The sequence below is a fragment of the Ailuropoda melanoleuca genome, chromosome 14 (genome assembly GCF_002007445.2).
Source record: "Ailuropoda melanoleuca isolate Jingjing chromosome 14, ASM200744v2, whole genome shotgun sequence".
NCBI classification, from domain to species: Eukaryota; Metazoa; Chordata; class Mammalia; order Carnivora; family Ursidae; genus Ailuropoda; species Ailuropoda melanoleuca.
Window position 1 is genome coordinate 1,660,139 of NC_048231.1, and position 21,194 is coordinate 1,681,332.

At 37.0% G+C, this 21,194-nt stretch overlaps 1 protein-coding gene across 8 annotated transcripts in view; it reads left to right on the plus strand.

The window, feature by feature from the left end:
• The window catches only part of KIAA0586 (KIAA0586 ortholog), a 120,149-nt gene that overhangs the window by 62,269 nt on the left and 36,686 nt on the right, over window positions 1-21,194 (plus strand). For 7 of the 8 annotated variants that reach the window (XM_034642397.1, XM_034642396.1, XM_034642400.1 and 4 more), the window contains 3 exons: window positions 8,670-8,824; window positions 10,721-10,829; window positions 12,624-13,680. In XM_034642397.1, the coding sequence (XP_034498288.1) occupies window positions 8,670-8,824; window positions 10,721-10,829; window positions 12,624-12,778 (419 nt within the window). In that variant the 3' untranslated portion in view covers window positions 12,779-13,680. Of the gene's footprint in view, window positions 1-8,669; window positions 8,825-10,720; window positions 10,830-12,623; window positions 13,681-21,194 lie in introns of those variants that run through there. The other variant, XM_034642398.1, reaches the window with a different exon arrangement.

Consider the following 21,194-nt stretch of genomic DNA (forward strand, 5'->3'; position numbering starts at 1 on the left):
TGTGTGTTTCTATTTAAAGAAATTTATTGTAATATATATTGTTGGTGCATTAACATTGAGCTCAGTGTCCACAACACTGTAGCTCAGGCCTGAATAAAGCTTATGGAATCCATGTATTTTCTCCCTAAGGCCCGTCATACCTTTGTGCGCTTAGGATACCAGATAGCACTTCAGCACTATGCGTGGGGGCCACTTGAAACCACAGATCACCAACAAAAAGCACAAAAATGTGAACAGACAGTAAATAAACAGCAAAAAGGACTCTTGTTTACAGTATAAGAGCTGACATACGAAAACAGAGCATCACCTTGGTTGAGCCTCGGCTGGTAAAGTGTATGTAAGGTGATGCAGAAGTTTTTTACTGGTCTACATGTGTCTGTGAAGGACCACAAAATCCCTGCGACTGTTGATTTTGGGGTTAGAAATAAATTTTATTGAGTAGGTGAATTTGCAGCAAATTAAAGAGGAGCAAATATATTCTCATTTGCTGATTTTTCCATGCCCATTGTTGTATTATCTTAAGTGAAAAGAACTTCTGGAGGTATGCACAGTTTCCAAAAATCAGAAAAGGAAGTGCATGAAATTAGAAAAACATTGGTATAGAGTATTTAAAATCTCCATTTTATATTGAGTGAGCACCTTATATCATTCAGGAACTGAGAGAAATTCAAGACTAAATTTTCCAGGAGAATTAATGTAAAGATTGGAGTTATTTCTCATTTTGTGCACATAGTGAGAGCATTAAATGTTTTGCATTCTTTTAAATGAGTAGGATTTAAAATGGCATAAAATGTGACTTTTTCAAGTTTTTATTTAAATTCCAGTTAGTTAACATATAATGTAATATTAGTTTCAGGTGTACAATATAGTGATTCAGCACTTTCATACATCACCAGGGTGCTCCTCACAAGTGCTCTCCTTTATCCCCATCACCTGTTTCACCCGCCCCCTACCCCCACCTTCACCTGTCCTCTGGTAGCCATCAGTTTGTTCTCTGTAGTTAAGAATCTGTTTCTTGGTTTGCTTCTTTTCCCTCCCTTTGCTCATTGTATTTGTATCCAGTGAACTGCAGATTGCAGTTAAACAGAGTTGACACCAGGTGGCTCTCACAGATCACTTGAGAGCTGCTAGGTACTTGAGAAAAACTAGGTACTTGTTAAATTATTATGGAATAAATATATGAGGATATATCCTGTTTAGTCCCTGCTTATCCCTCTGGTAGCACCTAGCATATTATCTACTGTCAAGTGTATTTATAAGAGTAGGTACACTGTAGGTATTTGCTTAATAGGAAAAAATAGTTATATGGCATAGCGTAAGATCAAGTATATAGATGAGGCAATATAGCAGAGTGTGGCTAAGCATTTGGGCTTTTGGAGTTTCAGATATCAGTTTGAGTTCCTGCTCTGTGTCTTTGAGGCAAGTAACTTAATATCTCTGAGCCCAATAATTTTGTTGGGACTGTCTTTCTATTAGATTTATACAAGTAGAATATATTAGTAAATTACAGTATTATTTGTCTTAGGTATCTATAATGGAGTAAACAAATGAATGGATCACAATAATTCTTTTCAAAACAGCAATGTTTTATGAAGCAATCTATCAATGACCTTTTGAGTTAATTCATTTGTCTGCTTCCTGTATGGTTGGGAATAGAATTTATCTGCTTGATTTACAAAAACCAAATAAGGAAATGTTCAGAATTTATTATGGGCCACCCAGAGTGTGTTTCAGTTATACTGCACTGTTAGCTGCAGTTGGAAGCTATTGCAAATGTGCATTTTGCAGATTAAAAAAGTTTTGATAGTGGTTTAGATGTTGAAGCTACAATTCTTATTTCATAAAAAAAGCCCTTCTCATTTATTTTATCTATGGGTTGTGTATCCCATTTGTTAACTGGGAATCTCTCTTTTTAAAGTATGAGGAAGAATGTCTGCTTTAGAAGTTTCCAAATAATAAAAAAGTAAAATTAAAAAAAAAAAAATCTCTGAGCCCATGTTCCTTCATCTATCAAGTACGGATATTAGTGTCTTAATTATCTATCGCTATTTAACAAATTACCCCAGAATTTAGCAGCCGAAGACAGCAGACATTTATTATCTCACACAATTCTGAAAGTCTTGAATCTGGTTGTGGCTCAGCTAGGTAGTTCCTCAGGATCTCCCATGGGGTTGCAGGCAAGCTGTTTCCTGGGGCTGAGGTCATCTGAAGGCTTCCACTAGGGTTGGAGGATCTTTATTCCAAGCTCACTCACATGGCTGCTGGCAGGAAGCCTCAGTTCCTCACTACAAGAACCTTTTTTAGAACCACTGATGGTATAGCAGCTGGCTTCCCACCAAGATAATCTGAGAGAAAGTAAGCAAGCAATCAAGATGGAAACCACGAAGTCTTTTATAACCTCATCTCAGAAGTGACACGCCATCGTTTCTGCCACATTCTATCAATAACACAGAGCAATCCTGGAATAATATAGAACGGGACTACAGAAAGGTGTGAATACCAGGAGACAGGATTCAGGGAGCCATCTTGAAGGCTGGTTACCACAAACGGTGTCCACCCTTTAAGTTTATTAGGAATGGTGAATGACAATGCATATAAAGTAGTCAGCACAGTGGTTAGCACGTGGTAAGTGGTGTTCTCTTTAATAATACTTGAAGTATGTAAAAATACCTTCTTACATATATTCAGTAGAAACAGAAACTATCTGCAGTTGCTTAAAAGGACTATGCCCTTAGAGAACTAATTTGTTCCTCTTGTTTTAGGTATTTTGTTACATAATAGTTACTATAGAAGAATGAATACCATGTGTCGTATTTCTGCTGGTGGCTAATCTTTTATATTGATTTTTTTTTTTTATTAGAGAGAGAGGTGGGGAGGGGCAAAGGGAGAGGGAGAGAGAGAATCTTAAGCAGGCTTCATGCCCAGTACAGAGCCCAACTCAGGGCTCGATCCCACAACCCTGCCCTGATCATGACCTGAGCCAAAATCAAGAGTTGGATGCTTAACCAACCGAGCCAACCAGGTGCTCCTATATTGATTTTTAAAATAACTTTACTTATGGAGGGTCACTAATTCTTACCCTGCATCTCTCCAGCTCTGTTCATTTTCAGAAAGTATCCTATTTGCAACTTTTTTTCCCCTACCACTCTTCCTAATCCTGAGGCTCTCAGTTTGGGTTGAGTAACAAAAAGATGCAAAATTAGTTTTGAAGAATTGCCTTAAGAACCCTAATATCTAAACTGGTATTTTTGAATGAATTGTGAGAACTCTGGAATATACTACCAATTATAGCCCTCATTTATTCAGAAAACTTACATTGAATACCTACTTGTACTATATTACATCAGTATGGTGTTAAGCACTTGAGATACAGAGGTGATAGGCAATCTGCCCTCAAGGAAGTTTACAAACTCTTACTGTAGAAGAAATACAAGAAAGATTATATAGTACCATGTGATTAGTACAACAACACAGACCGCTGTGGGGGTGCAGGGGAGGACTCTACCCACACATGCAGGCTCAGAGAAGGTTTTCCACAAGTCGATATGAAATTGAATCTTAATGTGGAGTATAATAAGCATGTTCCCGGTGGTTCATTTACTTATTCAGAAAATATTTTTTGAGCGCTTGCTGTACTCTAAGCCCATTCTAGGGGCTAGGAATATAAAACCTTATTATGGCCTATCCATAATGAATTTTTTCTCTAGTAGAAGTAATAGATGAGAGGACACAAGCATGCAATAAATTGTTGTAGTTATCTTGAAGTTCATATAGGATGGGGTACAGGTCACTTGTACCTGGAGAGAGCAATCAAAAAAAACTTCATACGTGAGAGGAGGCTTACATGAAATGGATTCTCGAAGATGAATAGATATTTGCCATGTACTAAATAAGGAGGGACCTTGCAGGCTGAATATGCAATGAGACAATGGGGAAAAGTTAAAAAATAGCAAGCTTAATTAGGGAAATAAAGTACTTTTTCAATGAATTAGAGCTTAGGATGCAGTGAAATTGAATAGTGATCAGAAACTAGGTCCCAAAAACCCTGGATAATATATGAAATAGTTTTTGAATTTACTCTAAGATGACAGGGACCCATTTGTGAACCAAATAGAAAATAATGCCGATCTTATTTTATACTTATGCCCATGGAAAATTCAGTCTTGAATTTCTGTCAGTTCTGATGTTTTGTGATACTGACAGATCCATTAAGGATTATAAGTAAACTACTGATATGATGATCTTTGTCTTTTATTTAGCATGATCATCTAAGGTACAGTGTGATAAATAGACTGGAAAGGATTAAGACTGGAGGCAAGGAGCCTGACTGGACAGCTGTTACAGTAAAGCTGGTGAAAACATTATTCAACGGTGAGGAATTGTAAAAAGGGAGATTTGAGAGACAAGAAGGAGAATGGACAAGACTTAGTTTGAATATGAGAGGAGCAAAAGAAGGAAAATCTGTCCATATGGTTGGATAGACGGAATTTCCATTCACTAAGAGAGAGGGAATATGGAGAAAGGATAGAATTAGGAGGAAATAAGAATGAATGGGGTTTTAAGCATGTGGAATTTGAGGCACCTTTGGGTTTCATACAAATGGAAAAATATATTAGATGTGACAAACTCAAAGCTGCTGCTGGCACTGGCAATTTTGGGTGGACTTAGTCTTCTCTGAAAGTCTAAGTTTCTTAATCTAAGGTTGCTTTTTCATCGCAGTAAGGTTCTAGAAGAGTAAAATCAGGGATTTTAAGTTATGATAAATTTGATGTGAATGATAATAATAGTTACAAAGAGCTAAGTTACATTATACAGACAAGACACCCACACTCAATGAGCATACTTTTTAGAGGTGACACCGTTGTGTTGTTGAGCAAATTTAGTATTGTTATGATGGCTGTCATGGAATTCTTTCCTGACCCTTTATCCCTGGGTTAGATACCGGTCATATGTGCTCTCTGTATAGTCCTGTAATGTTGCCTGCCTAATGTGGCTTTTGTCACACTGATCTGTAATCTCACTTGAGGGTAGGGACTTTATTTTGTTTACTGTCCTATCCCTGTCATCTAGCAGAGTCTCTAGCACCCAGGACATAGTCAGTAAATATATGTTAAAAGGTAGGGTGTTCTATGAGTTGAAAGCTATTACACACTTTGAATGCTTTGGGGAGATATTTGATTATATATTTGTACATTTAGGTCTTTTATCAAAATTTACCTTGTGTCTTTTTAATGAATTTTTTCTTTATACGATACATAACCATATATAATTTTACATAAAACAAAATGTGATTGTATCATACATTAAAGTATAGACTATTTTTTTGGAGTGCCTTTCATCCATTCCTCAGCCTCACATTTTCTCCTATTACATATTTTGCCTTTCCCCTGCTAACTCATGTTAAGATTCTGGCACGTAATCTTCCTGTTTTTGTCCCATAGACACACTCACGTGTATAATATACATGATAGATACATATGATGTGTGTGTGTGTGCTGTTATTTTACAAGTTGAGGTCATATCATGCCCACTTGCCTGCATTTGTTTTTACACAGTAAATCCTATGGAAATTATTCACAAGTCTCTGATTGCCTATGAGTTTCTATGTCTTTTCATGTTTGTTGGACATTTGGATTTGCTTTTTTGTCAATTACCTACTTAAGTTCTTCCCCATCTGTTAGGTTCTAAATTTTTCTTACAACTTTGTAAGAACTATTTCTATATTTTAGATGTTTTCTATCATCTGTGTTGCAAATATCTTTTTCCAAACTTATACTGAATTCGTTGACATTATTTATGGTCTTTCTTTGTCATATAGTTCACATAATTTTTTATATAGTTATTTCTTTTATGCTTTATGTGTTTTATGGCTTGATTAGGTTTCTCCTAACACAAGTTTATACCTGTAGTCTCCTAGATTGTCTCGCAAACTTTTCATTATTTTGTAATTTGTATTTAAGTCTGTCTGGCATTTACTTTGGAAATGGTGTAAGGTAGAAGTCTAATATGATTTTCTTCCACATAAATAGCTAGTTGGGCGGTATCAACTAATATATAAACTGTTTTCCTTTCTACTGAATTAAAATATCAACCAGTTTGTATAATATTCTCCTAGATGTAGGAATCTTTTTCTGGATTCTTTATTATAACTATTCTGGATTCTTTATGATCTAACACAAATTAGACTATTGTGTCTTTATGGCACATTCTGTTATCTGATAGGGCAAGTTTCCACTTCAAAAATTTTTTCATACTTTTGTTCGCAGGTCTCAGGCATTTATTCCATATAAACTCTAAAACTTATTTTTTTCTGGTAAAAATCACCCTAATTGGAATTGTACTAAGTTATGTATTAATATTGGAAGAATTAATATTTTATGGTATATCTTACTATTCAGATCTCGTTTTGTTCTCATCAATAAGATGTAATAATTTTCATCATATGGATTATGTGCTTTTCTTAATCTTATTTTTAATTATTTTAAAGTTTTGGTCACTATAGTAAAGGATTATTTTTCCATTTTTAGGTGCATACTGGTATAATATAGAGAAAACCCAGTGATTTTTGTATATTTATCTAGTATTCAGTCACATTACTGAATTCTCTTCTTAATTCTAATAGCGTTCTTTTTCCTCACTAGAGTCTTTTGTTTTTCTAGATATATAACCATATTTCAGCACAGAGGTTTTTTTTGTTTGTTTGTTTGTTTTTTTAAGATTTTATTTATTTATTTGACAGAGATAGAGACAGCCAGCGAGAGAGGGAACACAAGCAGGGGGAGTGGGAGAGGAAGAAGCAGGCTCATAGCAGAGGAGCCTGATGCGGGGCTTGATCCCACAACACCGGGATCACGCCCTGAGCCGAAGGCAGATGCTTAACTGCTGTGCCACCCAGGCACCCCCAGCACAGAGTTTTTAATATCTTCTCTTTTAACATTATATGTGCTAATTCTTTTATCTTAATTCATTTGCCAGTCTTAGGAAAATCTTGGAAAAGTGACATGAATAGAATAAGACATATCAAAATATAAGGAAGCCAATATATAAGGCCTGGAACAATAGTTAATCTGAAAGATGGATATTATTACCATTACTAAATTAACCATATCATGCTAGATAATTAAATGACAATAAAATAAGTGATAATTGTGAGAAATTGCTTTGTATAAGGGGCGCCTGGGTGGCACAGCGGTTAAGCGTCTGCCTTCGGCTCAGGGCGTGATCCCGGCGTTATGGGATCGAGCCCCACATCAGGCTCCTCCACTATGAGCCTGCTTCTTCCTCTCCCACTCCCCCTGCTTGTGTTCCCTCTCTCGCTGGCTGTCTCTATCTCTGTCAAATAAATAAATAAAATCTTTAAAAAAAAAAAAAAAAAAAAAGAAATTGCTTTGTATAGATTGAATCTGGAAAGGTAAAAATTAAAACTCAAGGTATATATTTTGCTTTATGTAAAACTCACCTAAAAATGGAGATTAACATAAAAGATCGGAGGGTAATTTATTTGCTATACCTAAGAAATTGTCAATACACTGGCATTTTTTTTTAGAGAGGGAGAGGCTGGGGTGGGGGAGGATCAGAGAGAGACTCTTAAGCAGGCTCCATACCCAGCGTGGAGCCCAACACAGGGCTCCATCTCACAACCCTGAGATTATGACTTGAGTTGAGATCAAAAGGCATATGCTTAACCAACTGAGCCACCCAGGCACCTGCTACACTGACTTCTCTTTTAATACACTGACTTTAAATGGAAAATATTTATGATGTCTTTAAAATATTATTTCATTTAAAACAATTTGTGTATAATGCTTCAGATCTAGATCTGTTTCTGTTGACTACAATGAGATATACTATACTGTGCTAAAAATTTAAAAGGTGGCCATTAATTAGCAAAAACAGAATTTTCTTAGAAATACTTCAGCAAGAATGTCAAATAAAGAACAATGACTGGGAGTTGGAAAATGAGGATTTTAATTCCTCTTACTAGCTCTCTGCTTTTTTGGATAGTCCGTTAACTTCTCTGAGCCTTAGTTTTGTCAGTAAATGATAGCTATAAAACTATCAGACCTGCCTACCTTACAGAATGATTGTAATATTCAAATTAAATGATAATGTATGTGAAAGTGCTTGGAGTATAAGGTGCAATATAAATGTACCATGATATTATTAGATAAATTGATAGCTCTGCTCCTGTTGCCTTCTTTTTATTGATTTGATTGAGATGCCATTTGGATGAGGAAAAGAACTTGATCATTTGAAGAAAAATGTCTGCAGAACAGAGTTAAGCAATATTAACATTTTCTAGCTAGAAAATTACCCTTGCTTTCATACTACATTTTAGAAAGTATTCTAGTCTACTGATAGAAAAGGTAAGCTGGAATGTTAGGAGTTGATGTGAAGGGGTGGGGTTGGGTGTAGATTGCATGAGCAACTTGTTGATTGGAACCTTAGAACAGTCCATAGACTTGTCTGAACATAGGTACTTTTTGCATTCTCTGCAAGCTTTGATTTTAATGCAATGAAGACTTGGTACCAGATTATTTTGGTTAAAGTACACTACTACTACTTATTCAGCAATGAGAAATATTGGTAATTTTAGTCAATTACTTGTTCTTTTTCTAAGATAAATTAAACAATTAATTTTAACTTTTTGTTTATACATTTGATAACAGGTGGTGGTTATGAAGATTCATGTGCTAGTCCTGGTCCAATGAGTTTGGGAGAATTGGAGTTGCAGCCAAATTCTAACCCTGCCCTTCCCACAACACTTCTGACAGCACAGGAAAATGATGTTAAATTATCAGGAGCTGCTGAAGATATTCATCAGGTACCCAATTAATAACCCTTGTACTTTACTTAAAATGAGAATGGTAACAATATTGTCTTAGCATGGTATACTGTCAGGAGCATAGTCTTTGGAGTCATGCTTCCTTTATTTACTAATTCATGCCTGGATACAAATCTTAGCTCTTAGGATTCTAGTTGTGACCTTGAATACATAGCCTTTTTCTTTCTCTCTCTCTCTTTTTTTTTTTTTTTTTTTAAGATTTTATTGATTTGTCAGAGAGAGAGCACAAGCAGGGGGAGTGGCAGGCAGAGGAAGAAGCAGGCTTCCTGCTGAGCAAGGAGCCGAAGGTGGGACTCAATCCCAGGACCCTGGGATCATGACCTGAGCTGAAGGCAGATGCTTAACCGACTGAGCCACCCAGGCATCCCACATAGCCTTTTTCTAAGCCTCGGCTTCCTCATCTTTATGTTAAAGATTAAAAGTAATATATATAAAGTGCTTGTCACCTATTAGGTAGCTATTATCATTTATACTTTGTAGCCCCATGCAATATCGAACTCAGTAATTTGCCGTAGTAGGTACTCAAGAATTATTTATTGTATTAAAATTTGCAAAATTTGTTAACATGAAAGTGTAAGAAATTTCGTATTGAGTTAGGCCAATGGCCCGTGTAATCTTAAGTACTGAAAAATAGATTACTCTTCAACATGTAAAGAAATGTTCAGGTTATTAAAAATAGTTTTGTATCTGTGTAATAGCAATGCATTTCTCACTGTAGATTAGTTTATTCACTAAGTATTTATTGCATGGTGTTGTATAGCATTGCATGGTGTTGGTATTACTGGTTGCAACCTCAGGAGTTTCCTGGGTGAAATTTGAAACTGGCTTCCTATGCATGGAGAGCATCCTATGCATGGAAAGCAAGGAGAGACCAAATAAAGACGCAGACCACTTCAGATTGGTAGGTGGCAGGTTCAGTAACTAAGGGAACTTACTTATGAGGCTTGTCTTGGGCAGCTGTAAGACAAGTAAATCTCTGCACCCACCCACCAGAGTCTGAAAAGTCTATATGAAAGCCTTAATTTGGTTCAGTCAGGTGTTCAGTCCAATGGTCTCATAACGCCTTACTCTCTCAAGGCTATGTCCTTGAAACAATTGCTAGTATGGAAATGGTAGGTAGGATGTATATTCCAAAGACAGGCAAGGAGTAAGGAGCCTCTGATTGCCTGAGTTCAGCTTATGGGTCAACTGGTCATTGATAAGAATCCAGAGATAGCTTTTTAAATTCTTGTCAAAGTGTATCTGCTAGCTGTTTTCAGGAACTCATTCATAATTAGGCCCATAAAGCAGGAAAAGGAAGAAAGAAAATGGCTTCACAATTGTGAAAGGATGTGTGACTACTGTCAGTTTCAAATTTGGTTAGTTTATAGGTAAGGAAGAGAGACAATGGGGTTTATGGTGGAATATACATTTCTTGAATGGTGAAGGAGGGTAACAATACCTACTTATGCTTGTGAGAATTAAATGATGTTACTATATATAAAAGCTCTTAGAAAATTGCAGTGCATTATGCAGATTTTCATTTTATGTAAAAGTGGTTATATGGTAGAGCTTATAAGCAAATTAAGTTTTTATCCTGTCTAAATCCATCATGTGTATATATATATCTAGAATAGTCTGATTTTTAAGGAGCTCTGAATTCTCTAGTAAAAATAGAAATGATTTGAATATTTGAAATCTGTGTATATTATCCAAAAATTTTTAAAGATTTTATTTCCAATATCTTTTTATTAGTAATATGTACTCTGTCACCCATTTAGCAATTAGAAAGCATAATATTCAAATTTTATATAAGAAACATCTAAATAATTTTATTGCTCAAAATTTTTTAACTTTTAAAAACAATATTATGACTTCATGTCTGAAATTCTTTAGTACCAACAAAAGCATGACCAAGATATTAAGCAAGTTGAACATAAGCCAGCACAAAGTCATTTAATACACGTAAGAAATAAATCTGATACTTCACTGTCACAGCAACAAGGTAAGATTCATTTTCTTGTAATATAATAATTTGATACTTGTCCTGATATTGAATAAGTGTATAATGAGAATTATTTATTTTTATAGACATCTCATTCTTGTCTGTAGGTTTTTTGTTTTCTCTTGGTCCATTGGGATAAAGAACCTGGTGTCATGTTTGACTGTATGTGTGTTCTTTTTACCAATAAACACTATTTCTAGTGGATTTTTAAAACTCTTAGGTAGTGTTTTTCCTTTAATCTTACCCTTTGGTTCTTATACAATGAACGCTTTTTTATCTATATATAGTCCTACATCTGTGTCACAGTTGTCTATTTTAAATTATAATATGACAAAGGCAGGGGCTATGGCTGTAAAGGTGCTTTGTAAAGGCTAGTTAGTGTTGTGGGTGATGTTGACCAATAACTACAGTGTAAGAAAATGAAGGAGTCTCACGTTAAGTGCTGTTACTATGGATGACTTTTTTGGTACTGCTCAAAGTTGTATGGTTGAACTTCATCTCTAAAATCAGCATCACAGCAGTCTGATGTTGCCTTTATGTTTCTGAAAGACTGTTGGCTTTGTGCTTTATTTACTTTCTTGCTTCTTCATCATTTAAATTTAGTCTAACCTAAATTCGGAAATTTGGCAGTAGAAATTAAGATATCTTCTGTTTTAAAACTTTATATCCACAATCTAGGAAGAAGTATTAGGAATATTTTGAGCTGTAGAATGTGTTTCTTTGCTTTTATCATTGTGTTTTTTGTCTCATTTGTTGAATGCCAGTATAATTGCAAATGTAACTCAGCAGCTAGTGTTATAGGGAAGACTTAAATGAGGAAGTACTCAACATAATTATTGAAATTATGCTATGTAGGTTTTAGGTTTTTACTTTTCTGTTTTCTGTTCCTCTCTTGCTCCAACTTCTCAGAACTTTGACTTCCTGACCACCTTTCAATCTAACCATGGCACAGTAGTGTTAATATTGTATTTTAGAATCCCATGAAAACTTGCCTATAAAACTCCTAGAGTATTTAGAACTTAATTGTGACAGTATATAGATATGAGCAAATGAATGCTTCTAAGATAATATCAGGACTGACTTGATGTCTTCTACTGAGTACCGTTACCATTCGTGGTCAAATACTATACATTTAAGTTAGGCTTTTAAAAATTATAATTTCTTAAAATTATTAATATATTTTGTCTCCGTGGGAGATATTGTATGTAATAAAATGATCATTTTTTCTCAATTGATAGGAAAATTTGTTTGGTAAGATTTTAAAGTCTCTCTCTAGGAAAGTGACATTGTTTTCTGTGTCACATTTATGAACGTCTGACCACAAGATGGCAATAGTTAAATTCTTATGGACTAATAACAAACTCATTAAGTACAATGCCATTAAATAATGTCTAATTCACATTTAATAAGTCAATAAAAATCATAAGGAGAATAAAAGAAACCAAGATGTTAGCCCTTTAAAGGAGGTTTTATTTAGAAAGAATTTCGAACAGTTGGACTTAATATATGTAATTTTTTTTCATTTAATTTTATATGTAATATAGAAGTTAGGAGAGCAGACCTGTATCAGCTTTGACTGAGACAAATAAATACCCAGTGAGCTATAAATAGAACATTTTAAAATGGAAGCCAAGTGTTTCACTCCATAATTGATACATATCTCCATACTGAATATTTTTTGAATGAATATGATTGCCTTGGCAAATTTGGTCAGTTATGACTTTTTTCCCATAAATTTTGTGGGCTTTATTTTTTTTCTCTGATGAAACTCTAAGACATTGCCAAATGTTTCAGAGAATAGAAGAGTCAGAGTGCCAAAATCATCCCCTAGGGCTCTCAGGACTTTGGGTGACCTTGAAGGAATTCAATCCTCTCTCTCATACGGAGGCCTTGAAGATAACGAAGGAAATTCGCCTTATCACAAGGGCATCAAAACCATGTCTTTCTGACAGATAAATGCTTCTAAGAATACTTGAACCCCAAATTATGACTGTTTCAGGGACAAGTATTATGTATTTCACTTTGAAATGTGTAGCAGTTTAATATGTGTATATAAAGAATCAAGAAGCTTACTAGCAGTAGCAGCTCTTTCAATGATCATTAAAAACTGACCGAAGATTTGGTAGAACATGGGTTCTAGCACCGTGCTTCTAAGAAATCTGTAACATCCTTGTTTTTTCTCCCCCTTCGATTATGACTTTCAGCTTTTGATATAAAAGAGAGAAATTAAATTGATCTGACAGATGACTATCTTTGAAATGTAAGAGTGAAACTTTTTCATTTGGTATTGAATTCATTTGGTATATTTTCAGCCACATAATACCACTTATCTGATTCTACGTCCTGATTAATGGTTTTATAGTGAAAGCAACCATTTAAGTGATTTTAATGAGTCATTTAATTTTTTTTTTCCTTTTTACTATGTAAGTTAACTTTTACTGCATCTTTTACTGTGCAAGTTAACTTTCCTCCATTTAATGAGAGACTAGTTTTAAATCCGCTTATTTGTTATAAGCCCAGGAACGATTTAATTCTTTAAAGTAATGTATTAAAGTAGTTCACTTTATTTTTTTATTTTTTACATTCTGTCAGTATCTTTTTATTTTCTATTGGTATAGTTGACACACAGTGTTACATTAGTTTTCTGGGTACAACATAGTGATTTGACAAGTTTATACATTATGCTGTGCACATAATACCTTCTATGGCCATCCATGTTGTTTCAGATAGCACAATCTTATCCCTTTTTATGATTGTGTATATTCCTGTTGGGTGTGTATCTGTGTGTGTGCACCTGCGTATCATATCTTTCTTATCCATTTATCTATCGATGGACACTTAAGTTGCTTCTATGTCTTGGCTATTGTAAATAATGCTGCAATAAACATAGAGGTGTATGTATCTTTTTGAATTAGTATTTTTATTTTCTTTGGGTAAAGTACCCAGTAGTAGAATTGTTGGATCATACGGTATTTTTGTTTTTAATTTTTTGAGGACCTCTGTATTTTCCATAGTGGCTATACCAATATACATTCCCACCAACAGTGTACAAGGGTCCCTCTTTCTCCACATCCTTGCCAACACTTGTTATTTCTTGTCTTTTTAATTTTAGTCATTCTGACAGATGTGAAGTCATGTCTCACTGTGGTTTTGATTTGCATTTCCCTGATGATTAGTGATGTTGAGCATCTTTTCATGTTTCTGTAGACCACTTGTATGTCTTTTTTTGAAAAATGTCTATTTAGGTCCTCTAACCATTTTTTAATCTGATTGTTTCTTAGTGTTGAATTATAGAAGTTCTCTATATATTTTAGATATTAACCCCTTAATTGGATATGACATTTGCAAATACCTTCTCCCATTTAGTAGGTCACCTTTTTGTTTTGTTGATAGTTTCCTTCACTGTGTAAAAGCTTTTTATTTTGATGTGGTCCCAATAATTTACTTTTGCTTTTGTTTCTCTTACCTTAGGAAACATGGCTAGAGAAATGTTGCTATGGCTGATGTCAGAGAAATTACTGCCTGTGTTCTAGGATTTTTATGGTTTCAGCCTCACACTTAGGTCTTTAACCCATTTTGAATTTATTTTTGAGTACAGCATTAGAAAGTGGGCCAGTTTCATTCTTTTACATGTAGCTATTAAGTTTTCCCAACACAAAATAGTTCACTTTAAAAAAATATTTTCTTCCTGGGGCACCTGGATGGCTCAGTTAGTTAAGCATCTGCCTTCAGTGCAGGTCATGATCTCAGGATCCTAGGATCGAGCCCGCATCACGCTCCCTGCTTAGCAGGGAGTCTTCTTCTCCCTCTTCCTCTGCTCCTTCCTCCTGCTTGTATACTCTGTCTTTCTCTCTTTTTCTCAAATAAATAAATAATCTTAAAAAATATTTTCTTCTTTAGTTTTTTTCTTAAAATTTTAAGACCATCCTAATAAATAATAATTAGAAAGTCAAACATGCTTTACATACTCTAATCAAAGGGGAAAATTAGATGTATGTTTTGTGCTTAAATGTTAAGCAGATTAGTTGTCAATTTGCTTGAAAATCACAGCATTCTTGGGGCACCTGGGTGATGCAGTTGGTTAAGCATCTAACTCTTGGTTTTGGCTCAGGTCGTGATCTCAGGGTCATGAGATTGAGCCCCAAGTTGCACTCTGCGCAGAGTCCGCTTAAGACTCTCTCTCCTTATGCCCTTCCCCACCATGTACTCTTTCCCTAAAATAAAGAGAGTTTATTGGAGGACTTAAAACGTGTACTGCACAGTATTCCCTGTTATTATCAGCATTGACAAGGGAAGAATGTGCCTTAACAGCAGTTCTGCCCCAAAGCTTGCCAGTGGCTGCTGTGAGGCTCCCTGTGGGTCCTCGGTCTTCCTTTTGGTTGTGCAGTTAATGAGGCTTCCACTCTTGTAGAGACAGGCTCCTTAACTCTAAATTCATTTTGTGCAAAGAAGAGGAAAGAATCTGATATCTTAGTATTTAACTATCTTTATTTTCTGATTAAAATAGAAGAAAAAGGGGGAAGGGAGCAAAGAGGCATTAGAAAGTATACTATGCTGATACAGAGACTTTAAACTCTAGTCAGAGTTAAGACTCATATTAAACTTGACTGATAGTTCAAAGGAAAAAAGAAAATCACAGCATTCTTCAGGTTTTATATTTGTAAGTTATATATATTGATCAGTAAATATGTATCAAAGTGCTAAAAATAATAAACGTAATTATAATAATTTATCAGAAGCAGGTTACATTTTTGTGGGAATTATACTTAAAGTATCACAGATATTTTTGACATTATGTCCTGAGTTTAATCCTGCCATTTTAGCACCCTTTATATCTCACATACAGTGATGATGATTTAAACATGTAAGAATTAGGAAAGTCAAAGCTTATGTATATTTAGAAGCTATTTCCACATGTTCAAATAAAATCATTTTTGTTCTTTAATAAAGTGGTTTTTCTCTTTGTATTTGAAGTATAGCTAAATTAAGATAGCTATCAAAATTACAGTTGATTTCAATTATTTCAAAATCGCAATTAAAAGTTTGAGTTCATTTTTTTCTCTTCAGGTATGACAGTGATATCAAAATCATGTGTGTGTGGATCTCTGTTAGGGAGGGGATGGGACACAGACATTTGCCAAAATCCACAAATCCAAATGTGCAATAAACATTGTCTGAGTAACTGTGTCTTCTACAAATTCATGCTATTATTGATTAATACAACAGATTTCACTTTAAAATGTTGCTGAATTGGGGAGTTATGTTTCTATTTCGGATGAGGGATGTAGAAAGAGTGTCACTTCCTCCCCAACTATCATAAAATGTCAGATAAACTACAAACTCCAACATTTCTTGAACCTGTCAAAGAACTTGTGATGCAGAGCAGCTAAGTAGCATAAAGTCCAAGAAATACAGACTCCTCCAAAGAGATGGGACACAAGCACTATCTCACTGTGCCAGAGCATAGTCACAGGAAGACACACCAGGCACCACGCAAGTGGATACCATGTATCTGGCCAAACTTTTTTAATGGGTTGCTAAAGGCCAAGTGTAGAACCATCGTAGCTACAGGTGCAAGGGACGTTCACTCTCACTTGTGGTCTCTTCTCTACAGACCTCTAGAAAAAGAGAGTTTGGGAGGCAGCGTAGAAGACTAGAGAGATTATTCTTCACTGGTACAGGCCTGGAAGAAGAGAGTGACTATGACTTACAGAAAGACCAGATGCCCCATTTGAACCCTTTTCCTGTAAGAACAAAATTCTTAAGTCACTGTGAGAGTGGCAGCATATCCATCACCTCTGGAGCACAGGCGAAAACTTACTGTGGCTGCCAGAGGGTAGAGAAAAAACCATCTACTCTTGGTGAAGAGGCAGGAAATAGTCTTGGGCCCAAAATCTTTATCAGTACCATTAAAAGTCTCTTATTGCTGGCAGAAGGCTAGGAAACTCCCCTACATAAAACTTGCTAAAGGGACAAGGCAGAATTTGGCTGCCACATTGGGGAGAGACAGGATCACTGAGAAAGCCCCACCACAAGACCCAGTATGTGGTATCTGCTGGGGACTGAGGCTGGACCAGGACAACAGAGAACTATCTCTTCTATATCTCTCACCATGTGAGCAACAAGTAGGAGTAACAAGCAGCAGCAGTGTATTATAGTTAAGGCACAAGAGTGTAGAGAGACACTCTCTCTCTGGAGCAGATGCACAGTGAAGGCTGAAAGGTGAAGGTGGAACAGGAACATTAAGAAAAACAGTCTGGCATCATAGGCCCATGCTAAACACAAAGTGACACTACAGCATTTTGAAGCTGGTGGTAAACCAAAGTTAACAGCAGCAACACAACTCAAAGCCAACTTAACTCCTGACTTGATTTACTCAGCTTCTCATACTAATAGCCTAACTGAAGAAAAAGTGTTCCCATTTCCATTTTAAATACTACATACCTCAGTCTCTTGTCTTAAACAAAATGTCTGGCATTCAGTCAAAAGCACAAGCATAAAAACAGCAAGAAAAGGAGCGTCTGGCTGGCCCAGGCAGAGGAGTGTGTGATTCTTGATCTCGGAGTTGTGAGTTTGAGCCCCACGTTGGGTGTGGAGATTACTTAAATAAATAAAACTTAAAAAAAAAAAAAGCAAGAATATAATTCACTCTTAAGAGACAAAGCAGTCAATACAATAAGATTCGTAGAAGCCTCAGATGTTGGAACTTAAAATTAACTATAATCAATGTGTTAAAGGCCCTAGTAGAAAAGATTAAAAAAAAATGCATGAACAGATGGGAATTTGAGCAGAGAGATGGAAATTATAAGGTTCAAATAAAAATGTTGTAGTAAAACAGTAATAAAGATGAAGAATGACTTAAGCGGGCTTATCAGTAGATTCAACATGGCCAAGGAATCAGTAACTTGGCAACAGTCAGTAGAAATTGAAACAGAAAAAGAAAGAAGTGTGAAAAAAATCTGAGCATTCAAGAGCAGTATCAAATATCCAAGAACACATGTAATTGGAATACTAGTAAGAAAAGAGAAAGCAAACAGAACAGGAAGAATACCTGACAAGATAATGATCAGTAATTTTATAAGAAAAACAAAGAACACTAAACTACAAATCTAGGAATCTCAGGGGGGAACTTCAAGCAAGATTAAAAGAAAAGATACTTATACACATTGTATTCAAACTGCTAAAAACCAGAGATGAAAGAAAATACTGAACGAAGCCAGAGAAAAAAGGTAGACTACTAACAGAAGAACAAATATAAGAAATACATTAACTTTTCTTATTACAAGACATGCAGTCCAGAAGACAATACAGTGACATTTTAAAGTGCTGATAGGGAAAAAACAAAATGAAACAAAACCCAGTCGACCCAGAATTCTATATCCAGCAAAAAATACTTTCCAAAAATGAAGGCAAAATAAATGCTTTTTTTCCGGGTAAACAAAACCTGAGAGACAGGCATGTACTAAAACAACAGATAATCAAAAAACCTTAAAGGAAATTTTTAGAAATTAAATGGTATCAGACAGAAACTTGAATTTATACAAAGAGATGAAGAGCTTCTGAGTTGGTTAAAGTGAAGTATAAATAAAAGGTTTCTTATTTTTTTGGTCACTATAAAAGATCATTAACTGTCAAATGCAAAAATATTGTTTATTTCTAGTGACTATAAAAATAAAATAATAATGATAGCATGAAAAATGAGATATAAGAATTGTATCTCACAAAAGTTATATGGACAGCAAATAAGCACACAGAAAGATGTTAAACATCATTAGTTACTGGGGAGATGCAAATTAAAAATTAGATACCACCAAATAAATACCCATTAGGTTGGCTGAAATCAAAGAAACTGGTAATACCATGCATTGATGAGACTGCAGAACAATTCTAATTCTTGTACATTGCTGGTGGGAATGCAAAATGCTACAGCCACCTTGGAAAACAGTTTGGCAGTTTCTTATAAAATTAAAAATGAATTTACCATACAACCAGCAGTCTATTTCCTAGGTATTTACTCAGGAGAACTGAAAATTTATGGCCACATGAAACCTGTACTTGAATATTTTTTTAAAGATTTTATTTATTTCAGAGAGAGAGAGAGAGCAAGCATGAGTAAGGGGGGAGGGGCAGAGGAAGAACCAGGCACCCTGCTGAGCAGGGAGTCCATGCGAGGTTGGATCCCAGGATCCTGGGATCACTACCCAAGCAGAAGGTAGATGCTTAACCGATTGAGCCACCCAGGTGCCCCTGTACTTGAATATTTTTTAGCAGTTTCATTTATGATTATCAAAAACTGAAATCAACTAAGATGCGCTCCAATAGGTAAATGGGTAAGCAAGGTACAATGCATCCATACAAAGGAATACCACTCAGCAATGAAACGGAATGGAATACTGATAGACGTAACTGCATGGATGAATCTCACTGCTTTATATAAAGTGAAAGAAGCCAACTTCAGAAGGCCACATACTGTATTTATGTGACAAATACAGCTATATGACATTTTGGAAAAAGCAAAAGTGTTTATATGGAGAACAGATCAATGGCTTCCACGGAGCAAGAGGAGGGTTTGACTACAAGTGGCAGGAGGAACTTTGGGCATGATGTAGATGTTCTAGACCTTGATTGTGGTGGCAGTTATGTAACCATATGTGTTTGTCAAGGGTGAATCTTACTGGGTATAAATTACACTTCAATAAAGCTAACTTAAATCTTACTGATTTTATGACACTTTTTCTCATTATGAATGTCCTTAATTGTATTAAAAGTTTGGAAGTGTGTTTAAAAAAGGTTTTGTTGTTGGGGTGCCTGGGTGGCTCAGTTAGTTAAGCGTCTGACTCTTGATTTCCATTGGGGTCATGATCTCGGGGTCATAGGATTGGGCCTCGGGGCCCTGCATCAGGCTCTGTGCTCAGCATGGAGTCTGCTTAGGATTCTCTCTCTGCCTCTGCCCCTCCCCTGCTGATGTGTGTGCTCACACTTACTCACTCTCTCTCTCCCCCAAAATAAATAAATAAAATCTTAAAAAATATATTTTATTGTTAAAAGGTATTTAAATGTGACACTGAGTATATTACATATATTTACTCACATCTTTTTTTTAAAGATTTATTTATTTATTTGACAGAGTTTGCATGCAAGTGAGTAAGTAGGGTAGAGGGAGGGGCAGAGAGAGAGGGAGAGAGAATCCCAAGCAGACTCCCCACAGAGCATAGAGCCCAATGTGGGGCTCTATCCCAGGACCCTGAGATCATGACCTGAGCTGAGATCAAGTCAGATGCTTAACCAACTGAGCTACTCAGCACCCCCCTACTCATATCTTTTTTCTGTATTTAATACTTCAGGAGGAGATAGTTGGCTTCAATATAATATAAATTGGATTTCTAGGTGTTTATTTAAGAATGCATTTCGGGGGAGGTTAAGATGGCGGAGGAGTAGGGGACACCTTTTTCAGCCGGTCCCCTGAGTTGAGCTGGATAGGTACCAGACCAGCAGGAATATCCACGGAATCAGCCTGAGACGCAGGAAGATACATCTGGATCTCTACAAATGAACATCTCCAGCGCTGAGTATCGAGGTACGAAGCGGGGAGCCGTGAAACCGCGCACAGATATCGGAAGCTAAACAGAAGGGGGAGGGAGCCGCCGTGTCAGGGCGCCGGGAAGCGGTAGCCACCTGCAAGGGGGAGTGGACAGACCGCGGACCCGCACGCTTGAGACAGCAGGCTGAGAAGGGAGCTCCGGGAGCGCACGCGGGACGGCTGGCGGTTGGCGGGCCACCTGCACGGGGGAGCAGGCGGACTCGCGGACGGCACCCGCGAGACAACAGACTTAGAACGCGAGCTCCAGGAGCGCGCGCGCAGGGCGGCTGGCGGGCCACCTGCACCGGGGAGCGGGCGGACCGCGGACCCGCACTCTGGAAACGGCAGACTGAGTCCGTGAGCCGGGAGCGTGCACCACCAAGCATCTCACGGAGCTCCGGAGCTCCGGTGTGCTCACTGGATCGAGGCTGAGACCGGGAGCTCCGGGAGCGTCCGCGGGGCGGCTGGCGGCTGGAGGGCCACCTGCACGGGGGAGCAGGCGGACTCGCGGTCAGCACCCGTGAGACACCAGACTGAGACGGGGAGCTCCGGGAGCCCGCGCGGGGCGGCTGGCGGCGGGCGGGGTTGGAAACACAAAGGACAGAGACGTGCCGGCCCTGGAAGTGAGGGCTGGGACGCCGGGTGTGGGGCGCACAGCCCGGGATGCTGCAGGGTTGAGCAGCACCAACAGAAACAGAGTTAAAGTGGCCAGAACATCAGTGGAGAACGATCCGCGATCCCTCTGTTCTGAGACAGAGGCTGAATTTCAGCCGCTGCTGCTCTCT